At 43.2% G+C, this 11013-nt stretch overlaps 1 protein-coding gene across 1 annotated transcript in view; it reads left to right on the top strand.

The window, feature by feature from the left end:
- The window catches only part of ACRC (acidic repeat containing), a 33183-nt gene that overhangs the window by 12260 nt on the left and 9910 nt on the right, over positions 1–11013 (top strand). The window contains exons 2-5 of the mRNA XM_011943178.1: positions 899–981; positions 1360–1393; positions 4558–4646; positions 10778–11013. Of these exons, the coding sequence (XP_011798568.1) occupies positions 899–981; positions 1360–1393; positions 4558–4646; positions 10778–11013 (442 nt within the window). The remainder of the gene's footprint in view (positions 1–898; positions 982–1359; positions 1394–4557; positions 4647–10777) is intronic.

Below are 11013 nucleotides of genomic sequence, written 5' to 3'. Positions count from 1 at the left end.
TTTACCTAGATAGCAATCCGAAACAGTAGGCTGACTCCAAGAAGTACACCCGGAAAGGGGACCTCCTTGCCCTTTTGCCCTTTGAATTTTTGACTGCAATCTCGTCTTCCTCAAGTCGTTTCCACCAAGGCCCCTTTCTTAAGACTCACTTTCGGCTAGGTGCGGTGGCTCACGCCTGTAATCCCAGCACTTTGGGAGGCCAAGGCGGGCAGATCACGAGGTCAGGAGATCGAGCCCATCCTGGCTAACACGGTGAAACCCCTTCTCTACTAAAAATACAAAAAATTAGCCGGGCGTGGTGGCAGGCTCCTGTATTCCCAGCTACTCGGGAGGCTGAGGCAGGAGAATGGCGTGAACCCAGGAGACGGAGCTTGCAGCGAGCCGAGATTACACCACTGCACTCCAGCCTGGGTGATAGACTCACTTTCATGTCTTTTTTTTTTTTTTTTTTTTTTTTTTTTTTTTTTTTTAGAGACAAGGTCTTGCTGTGTCGCCCACACTGCAGTGCAGTGGCACCATCATAGCTTACTGCAACCTCGAATTCCTGGGCTCAAGCCATCCTCCCTGCTCAGCCTCCCGAGTTGGTGGGATTATATGCATGAGCCTCCATGCCTGGCGTCACTTTCATACTTTTAAATAGAAGTAAATTACTTGGCAGAAAATAGGCTTCTCACTGATAGCTAATGATACTCAGCTAAGGTTCTTCCTCTGTCTTTGATTCAGCAGTAAAGTCAGAGTAGCTCATTGCTTCCAACTTTTGTTCACTTGTGCTGTTGTGATCCTAATTTCCTAAGGGCTTAAAGCCCTTAAAACTTTTTTTGCATTTCAGGAATTCTGATTGGTTGTTTTGTTCACTTATTTGGGATTTTTGATATTTGGTTGCTTACGGTGCCGGCAGCCCTCCTTTTATAAAGTACCTCTTGTATTTTTGCAGTCGCATCCTTAATGTCCAGTCAAGGAGTGGTGACACCAGTGGGTCTTGTAAGTAGAGTCCACTCGAAGTGGGAACATTTTGAAGTGTCTTTGTAGAGATGACTCAACTGTGATTTGGGATGTCTGGCCTAAGGTGGTTCTAAGTTTGTCACCTCTAGGGCTCTCTTTAGGTTGGTGAAATGAAATTTCCCTACTGTCAGGAGTGGAGGAGGTTCTCTGCTTCTTTTCCAACTTACTTCCTTTTCTCTTTTTTTTTTTTTTTTGACTCTGGGTTTCCTTACTTTTATTTCCTTTCTATCTTTCATGGGAGATGTAAATTTTAAGCAGCTCTAATTTATAGACTTTGGTTTTAGGGAGTTCAAGATGTAGGAAACCAGATTTTATCATGCTTCAGATGTTTTCTAATGCTCTCTTTCTCTGATTTAGCTGTGACCAGAAGAGCTCTGAAGAGACAGGCGAGGTGAGTAGGAGAATTAATGAAACTTGACTTTTTTTTTTTTAATTAAGGGGGAAAATCCCCATTCTCTGTCTAAGGAAATTTAAGAGTGAATTTCACATTTCCTCCGTGGACACTCTGTGGTTCTCAGCAGGATCATGATGGCTGTTTGATATCACAACCAGGTTCAAAACATTAGATTCCTTATCCCTGACCCATTATCTAACTGGTCAGTTTCTTCTTTGAGGTATCTCTGTGAACTATGCCTTAACATCCAGGCTCTGCTAGTCTTAGCCCTTATCAGTGTTTACTCCTTTTTATTTTTAGATGAGTTTAGTTTTTTGTTTTGTTTTGAGACTGAGTGTTGCTCGACTAGGTTCGAGTGCAGTGGTGCAATCTCGGCTCACTGCAGCCTCCACCTCCTGTGTTCTGGTGATTCTTCTCCTCAGCCTCCCAAGTAGCCGGGATTACAGGCACACGTCACCACGCCCAGCTAATTTTTGTGTTTTTAGTAGAGATGGGGTTTCACCATGTTGTTCACGCTTGTCTTGAACTCCTGACCTCAAGCGATCTACCTGCCTTGGCCTCCCAAAGTGCTGGGATTACAGGTGTGAGCCACCGTGCCCAGCTTGTTTCTTCTCTTTAAGTGGCATCCTCACCTTGATCTCTTACTTCTGATCCAGTCTGTGTACCACTTGCAGCTGGATCTCCTGAGGCACTGCTTTGATCATATCAATCCCCAATTCAAATAGCTCATAATAGAAAAATCAAGCTGTTGACTCCAATATTTAATGCCTTCTGTGATCTGGCCATAACCTCTCTTTCAGCCTCATCTGCTACTGTTCCTATTAATGATTCCTCTGCTCTAGCCAGATCTTGATGGAGGGGTGTTTCCCAGGTGCCAAACTGTAGGGGGTGCTGAAAAAAATTGCTGGAGTAAATATGAAGTATGGTGCTACATAACTGTTTTCCACATTGACTCCTTGAATTACCGTACAAATGCGAACTGGTCATTCTTGTTCTCCCCATCAAGCCAAATAGTGCTGTCAAGTGGGAAAATTTTTGTTCTGGCTATCTCTGATTTATCTCTGTTGAGTATTTTTACAACATATAAGCCACCAACTCCTGACACCGATGTGTGAAATGTCAATGTAAAGTCTGCAGTTACAGGCCGGGCACGGTGGCTTATGCCTGTAATGCCAGCACTTTGGGAAGCCAAGGTGGGCGGATCGCTTGAGATCAGGAGTTCGAGACCAGCCTGGCCAACATGGTGAAACCCTGTCTTTACTAAAAATACAAAAATTAGCAGGGTGTGGTGGTGGCATGTGCCTCTCATTCCAGCTACTCAGGAGGCTGAGGCACGACAATCACTTGAACCTGGACGGGGAGGTTGCAGGGAGCCATGATTGCGCCATTGCGCCCCAGCCTGGGTGAGAGTGAGACTCTCTCAATAAATAAATAAATAAATAAATAAATAAATAAATAAATAAAGTCAGCAGCTACAATCAACTGAAATTCTAGAGCCAAATAATGCATTGTATAAAACTATTAATCATTGATGATCAGTTTTATTAATTGTATTTCTAAAGGCTGGTTTATTCAGGTATGATTTACATATGGCAAAATTCATCCTTTTTAGGTGTACAGTTTGATGGATTTTGACAAGCATATGCGGTAGTGTAACGATCACCACTGTCAAGATGCAGAGTATTTCCATTGCTGTTATTTATATTTTAAATGTTCTATCATGGCGCCTAAGAAGTAATCCAGTATATAATATTATACATAATGAAGTCGTTTTTGAAATTAAAATGTATCTGAGTTTTAAATAGAAAAAATAGTTTCTTCCAGCCTCTGCTAGACAGATGGTGAACAAATATTTAAAGAAAATCAGTTTTAAGGGGCTTGAAAGGAGTGCCCACAAGTCTTGGTCCAGTCCCAGGTGCCGTCTATATATGGGATACTATAGGAAGAGTAGATTTGGGAGGAAGGTGATGAGTTTGGTTTTGGGCATGCTAGACTCAAGGAGCCTGTAGGCAGGGCTGATATTCAAAACTTTCTAACAACCAACAGAGCACAGGCAGGAATTAGTCAGGGTGGTTGCCTGCTGGTCAGGACAGACACCATCAATAAATCGGTAAGGCTGTACCTCTGCATACTGACTAGATATCAGCTCTGCCCACAGGATATCCAGGTAGGAAGTTGGAACTGTGGGGCTAGAAGTCAGAAGAGAAGTTGGGCTCAATATAATGGATTGGGCTGGTATAATTAATAATTGATTGCATTGGCATGAGAGGGCTGGGGATAAGTCCTGGGATTGAGTCGAGGAAGGTGAGTGAGGAGGAGTGAATGGAAAGGTGAGATGAGAACCAAAAGACGACTTTGTCCCAGAAATCAAGAGAAGAGTTTTAAGGATGGAGTGGTCAATAGGATAGCAAAGGCACATCAACTTGGCAGTGTCAAAGTGGTAAACATGGTGGAAGCAGATGAACATGTGTGTCTGTAGCAGGTACAGACATGTCCTGTAACAGTGTATTAAATATTTTCGTTCATTATGAAAGTATACTGTTTGGAGACAGGAGGGTGGCCAATTTCATCCTGCTGGAACTTACGAGCCAAATACCAGGATCAGCTGAGGATGAGGACCCCAGGGGGTGCTTACCACTGGCACTCTGGGTGGTGCAGGTGCACTGCTGAGTTTGACACCTACCAGAGCAGTCCGTCAGTTCAAGTGGGTGGTGCTGGTTTGGGGCTGCAGAGAGTAGCACTGAACAGAAACTCCCTACTTTGAAGCTGCCTCTCTCCATCTGTGGCCCTCTACCCTTCTCAGACAACTGGATCTCAAACTTAATAAAGAAAGATGACAGCTCCCTGATCAATTTTTCCCCTGTGCCAAAACTATCTGAATACATAAAATAGGACAGAACTCATTTCACTCTCAGTATGTGACAGACTCCTCCTCTTTAGAAGGATGTGAGACAGATGGAAAGATGTAGTAGGAAGATGGAAAAATATAGAAAATTAGGTAGAATGGAAGGATTGAGTAGTTCCAAAGGAGGGGAACAGAGTTACTGTGGGAAACAAAAAATTGACGAGTGGTCAAGATCAGAAAAGGTGAGAAATGCCATGAAAAAGAAGACTGTTGCATTCATACTTCTCTCTTGTTTTTCTCCTGTCTCATCCCTCAGCTCCGTGGTAGTGATTGACTCTGATTCTGATGACGAATGTTACACCTATGAGGAGAAGAAAGTTAAGTTATTGAAAATAAACGACGATGGCAAGTATATATTACTTTGTTAGATAAGTAGCTGAGCTCCAAAGCCTCATCACACATGGTAGTTTCAGGATCAGAGTCTGCACACTTTCTATTCAGAATCCTTCAGTAGTGAGTGCCACCGTTTCTTTCCTCATATGTGCTGGATGTGGATATGGCTGGGTTCCCTATAACCCTCTGGTCAATTTCTCAGCAGCAGCAACTGTTGTTGCTGCCTGAGACCTTGGGGGCCCCCTCAGTAGAGTTCTTACCTGCCTAGAGCTACATCAGTGAAGTGGGATTGGGGTGGTGGGTCAAGAATTGAGGCTGGGAAGTATGGAGGCTGCTCTGTGACTCCCTCTTCCCCTCTCTATGTGTGGGAATGATGAGGAAGAGAAAAGGAGTAAGAGGCCTGGCTCATTCTTCCTTCTAGCTTGAAGGGTGGTGGTTGTGGGCCAGCTGGCAGTGTCGTGTTGAGAAAATTCTTACTTTCTCCATTGAGCTGCTGGTCCTTGCTGTTTGCCAGTCCTTCTGTATTTTCTAGAGATTCTTGTGTTTCTTTAGAGCCTGTTTCCTGTGGCAGATCTTACCTGTTTGGATTCAGAAGCCCCTTTAACCTTCTGGATGACTTGGAGCTTAACTCAATTCAGAACTTACCTGCTCAATGGGGATGAAACACAGGAAGACTAGAAACTTTTTTTTTTTTTTTTGTGACGGGGTCTCGCTGTGTTGCCCAGGCTGGAGTGCAGTGGCGCGATCTCGGCTCACTGCAAGCTCCACCTCCCAGATTCACGCCATTCTCCTGCCTCAGCCTCCTGAGTAGCTGGGACTACAGGCGCCTGCCACCATGCCCGGCTAATTTTTTTGTATTTTTTAGTAGAGACGGGGTTTCACTGTGTTAGCCAGGATGGTCTTGATCTCCTGACCTTGTGATCCGCCCGCCTCCAACTCCCAAAGTGCTGGGATTACAGGCAAGACTAGAAACTTTTTAAGCATTAGGGACAATATTTCATTGACCTTTGTTCTCTCAGTACAGATACAGGGCATGATACGTGGGGCACTTAGTTAATGTTTGCTGAGCTGAATTCAACTGAAAATGGGAGATGCTTAAAGCGCCAATTACTACTTTTTTTTTTTGGAGACAGAGTCTCAGTCTGTCCCCCAGGCTGGAGTGTAGTGGCGTGATCTCAGCTCTCTGCAACCTCTGTCTCCTGAGCTCAAGTGATTCTCCTGCCTCAGCCTCCTGAATAGCTGGGATTACAGGCGCCCGCCACCATGCCCAGCTAATTTTTTTATTCTTTTATTTTTTTTATTTTTAGTAGAGATGGAGTTTCACCATGTTGGCCAGGCTGGTCTTAAACTCCTGGCCTCAAGCAATCTGCCTGCCTTGGCCTCCCAAAGTGCTAGGATACAGGTGTGAGCCACTGGGCCTGACCAGCACCAGCTACTTCTTAGATAACTACCCAAGTGCTATTGTTGGCCAGAGTTTCTTAGCTAACCCAGGATATCAGAGCAGGGAAGGGAGAGGTCGTTTGAAACGCTAGTCTCCTATTGTTCTACCACTCATCCTTTTGGATTTCTTTCCCTGCTTCCTCTCTCTAGCTCTGGATGGCTGTGCCTGAGCAGGACAGCGGTCTGGGTATAGTGTAGAGGGTCTGACATGACAAGCCGTTCAAATGTGAAAGGAACTCCAAGGAGGCAGCTTGAGGGCAGGCAGGAATAACAGAGCCAGAAACCAGTTCACAACCAGAGGCTGCCAGGTGCTTGACTCCTTAAATCAGAAGAGACAGATTCTTTTAAGAGTGAACTTTTAGCTAAGGCTGCTCTTACCTTGCTGGCCTGTAGACTGTAACTGGGCATCCATCGCAGCAATGGAGGGATGAAGAATGCTCCTATAGGACTGGCTTTGTACGTTTCTTTACTGTTCTCTATGTGGCATTTCTTTCTGTTATAATGAATTTAGGCAATTCTACAGAAAACAAGGCCCAGTGAACTCTAAAACATACCTCCAACCTTTGTCGCTGTACAGTCATTTTTAAATATGTTGTAAGCAGTGTGTCCCTACTTTTTCTAATTTTTCATTTCAACTGCAGGTGGCAAATCTTTTAAGTTTTCTAGGAAGGAGGCAGGGCTTTTTACCATAGGAACATCCACTCCTTTTCTCTTCCCTCACTGCATATTTGAAGTTTTTTCACAATTAATTCAAATAACAGATAAGACTCTCAAAATATATTATCTCAAATCTACAGTTTTAGGATAAAGAGTTTTTGCACCATAAGTATATCTTTCACATCTTGCCTATGCCATGGTTTAGATTTTTAGATTTATTTTTTACATCCAGAATCATAGAAAGCTAGAACTTGAGCTCCAAACAGACTCCAAAGAGTGTGTGGCGTCAGACACACTGGCCTTCATTTCAGTGCAGGCTGTGATGTTCCAAATGTTCCTGAGGCCTCTCAGAGAGTGCTGACATCAGGACGTACTCCTGACTCATATCAATGGTTCTGAGAGCTTTGCACTTATGAACTAATTTAAAGAATGAAATTCTGGTGACCAACACAGAGTTGTCAATTTTTGATTTGTCTAATGAAGGAAATTAAAAAAAAAAATTCAGCTACCAATTACTATCTTTGTAATTTTGTAAAGAACACCAAAAGTTTAGCCAAGACGTAATCACAAAATAAAGGACAGTCCTTTAAATTATAGAAATTTAACTTGATGGGGGAAAAATACCACTTTATTATTCTAATTTGTCTTATTTTGCTGTGGACCAGTGAAAATATTCAAGTCTGTAGACCTGTGTTTGGGAAGCCCGGAGCAACTACTACATCTTGCTACTTAGAGGCTATGATTTGAAAATTGCCACATGAGTTTGGTTGCTATTTGATCTGTCACTGCTCTCAGTGAAATAAAAAATAGAGGGAAAAACAATCTAAAATAACTTTCTTTTTTAAAAAATAATTTTTTATTTTTGTGAGTAGATAATAGGTGTATATATTTATGGGGTACATGAGATGTTTTGATACAAGCATGCAATGTGTAATAATCACATCATAGAGAATGCAGTATCTGTCTCCTCAAGCATTTATCCTTTGTGTTACAAGCAATCCGGTTATACTCTTTTAATTATTTTCAAATGCACAGTTAAGTTATTGACTTATAGTCATCCTGTTGCACTATTAAATAGTAGATCTTATTCTTTCTATTTTTTTTGCACCCATTAACCATCCCCACCTTTCCACACCCCTCCACTCTCCTTCCCTGCCTCTGGTAACCATTCTTCTATTCTCTATCTCCATTAGTTCAATTGTTTTCATTTTTAGACCCCACATATAAATGAGAACATACGTGTGGTGGCTCACGCCTGTAATCTTAGCACTTTGGGAGTTCGAGGCAGGTGGATCACGAAGTCAAAAGATCAAGACCAGCCTGGCCAACATGGTGAAACCACATCTCTACTAAAAATACAAAAATTAGCTGGGTGTGGTGGTGCGTGCCTGTAGTCCCCGTTACTCGGGAGGCTAAGGCAGGGGAATTGCTGGAACCCGGGAGGCGGAGATTGCGGTGAGCCAAGATCACGCCACTGCATTCCAGCCTGGTGGCAGAGCAAGACTCCATCTCAAACAACAATAACAACAGCAACGAAAAAAAACATGAAGTTTGTCTTTCTGTGCCTGGCTTATTTCACTTTACATAATGACCTCCAGTTCCATCCATGTTGTTGCAAGTGACAGGATCTCATTCTTTTTTATGGTTGAGCAGTACTCCATTGCTCCATTGTGCATATATACCACATTTTCTTTATGCATTCATCTGTTTTTTTTTTTTTTGCGACAGAGTCTTGCTCTGCTGCCCAGGCTGGAGTGCAGGGGCGCAATCTCGGCTCACTGCAGCCTCTGCCTACTGGATTCAAGCGACTCTGCTGCCTCAGCCTCCTGAGTAGCTGGGACTACAGGCACCCTCCACCATACCTGGCTAATTTTTGTATTTTTAGTAGAGATGGGGTTTCACCGTTTTGGCCAGGCTGGTCTCAAACTCCTGACCTCAAGTGATCCGTGTGCCCTGGCCTCCCAATGTGCTGGGATTACAGGCGCTAGCCACCATGCCCGACCTCCATTCATCTGTTGATGGGCACATAGGTTGTTTCAAATCTTGGCTATTGTGAACAGTGCTACAACAAACACAGGAGTGCAGATATCTCTTTGATACACTGATTTTCTTTCTTTTGGGTACGTATGCAGCAGTGGGTTTGCTGAATTGTATGGTAGCTCTGTTTTTAGTTTTTTGAGGACCCATCAAACTGTTCTTCAGGGTGGTTGTACTAATTTACATTCCTACGAGCAGTGTACAAGGGTTCCCTTTTCTTCTCATTCTCACCAGTCTTTTGGCTAAAAGCCATTTTAACTGGGGTGAGATGATACCTCATTGTAGTTTTTTTTTTGTCTTTTGTTTTGTTTGAGACACTCTCACTCTCACCCAGGCTGGAGTACAGTGGTGTGATCTCAGCTCAGTATAACCCCCGCCTCCCAGGTTCAAGCAATTCTCGTGCCTCAGCCTCCCAAGTAGCTGGGACTACAGGCACGCACCACCATACCTGGCTAATATTTGTATTTTTAGTGGAAATTGGGTTTCACCATGTTGGCCAGGCTGGTCTCAAACTCCTGACCTCAGATAATCCATCCGCCTCGGCCTCCCAAACTGCTGGGGTTACAGGTGTGAGCCACCGTGCCCGGTCATTCATTATAGTGTTTTGATTTGCAATTCTCTGATGATCAATGATGTTGAACACCTTTTCATATGCCTGTTTGCCATTTGTATGTCTTCTTTTGAGAAATGTCTGTTCAGATCTTTTGTCCCATTTTTTCATTGGATTATTAGATTTTTTTTTTCCTATAAAGTTGTTTGACCTCTGTATATACTTTAGTTATTAATCTCTTGTCAGATGGGTAGTTTGCAGATATTTTATCCTATTCTGTGGGTTGTCTCTTCACTTTGTTGATTGTTTCCTTTGCTGTGCGGAAGCTTTTTAACTTAATGTGATCCCATTTGTCCATTTTTGCTTTGGTTGCCAGTGCTTGTGGGGTATTCCTCCAGAAATCTTTGCCCAGACTGATGTCCTGGAGATTTTCCCCAATGTTTTCTTGTAGTAGTTTCATAGTTTGAGGTCCTAGATTTATGTCTTTAATCCATTTTGATTTGGTTTTTGTATAGCAAGAGATAGGAGTCTAGATTCATTCTTTTGCATATGGATATCCAAGTTTCCCAGGACCATTTATTGAAGAGACTTCGTTTTTGCCAGTGTATGTTCTTGGCACCTTTTTTTTTTTTTTTTTTTTTTTTTTGAGGCGGAGTCTCGCTCTGTTGCCAGGACTGGAGTGCAGTGGCCGGATCTCAGCTCACTGCAAGCTCCGTCTCCCGGGTTCACGCCATTCTCCTGCCTCAGCCTCCCAAGTAGCTGGGACCACAGGCGCCCGCCACCTCGCCCGGCTAGTTTTTGTATTTTTAGTAGAGACGGGGTTTCACCGTGTTAGCCAGTATGGTCTCGATCTCCTGACCTCGTGATCCACCCGTCTCGGCCTCCCAAAGTGCTGGGATTACAGGCTTGAGCCACCGCGCCCGGCCCTTGGCACCTTTTTCTAAAATGAGTTCACTGTAGGTGTGTGGATTTGTTTCTGGGTTCTCTATTCTATTCCATTGGCCTATGTTATCTGTTTTTATGCCAGTACTATGCTGTTTTGGTTACTATAGCTCTGTAATGTAATTTGAAGTCAAGTTATGTGATTTCTCCACTTTTGTCCTTTTTGCTCAGGATAACTTAGGCTATTCTGGGCCTTTCATGGTTCCATATAAATTTTAGGATAATTTTTTTCTAGTTCTGTGAGGAATGTCATTGGTATTTTGATAGGGATTGTATTGAATCTGTACATTTCTTTAGGTAGTATGGGCATTTTAACAATTTCATTCTTCCAATCCATGAACATGGAATCTTTCCATTTGTTGGTGTCCCCTTTAAAATAATTGATTCTTAACTGCTGTTCGAAACGCCACAGTTCCTGTCTTGTTTAATTTGTGCGAAATAATCTGCTGAAATTCAGTGTATACAGGAGGTGGTGGAGGGACTATATTTATATATGATTGTGTCTCTCGAATTTCAGATGAGAGTCCAGAGTGTTCTTATGTGAAGCCTGCCATCCAGGAACCTCCAATAGTTATTAGTGATGATGACAATGACGACAACAACAGTAATGATTCGGAAGTTCCCAAAAACAACAGCAAGGATTCGGAAGCTCCCGACAACAACGGCAAGGATTCGGAAGCTCCCGACGACAACGGCAAGGATTCGGAAGCTCCCGACGACAACGGCAAGGATTCGGAAGCTCCCGACGACAAC

This window comes from Colobus angolensis, unplaced genomic scaffold (genome assembly GCF_000951035.1).
Source record: "Colobus angolensis palliatus isolate OR3802 unplaced genomic scaffold, Cang.pa_1.0 Scaffold216, whole genome shotgun sequence".
Taxonomy (NCBI): domain Eukaryota; kingdom Metazoa; phylum Chordata; class Mammalia; order Primates; family Cercopithecidae; genus Colobus; species Colobus angolensis.
Note: the sequence above shows the minus strand (reverse complement) of the source record. Positions and strands in the feature narration are given on the sequence as shown.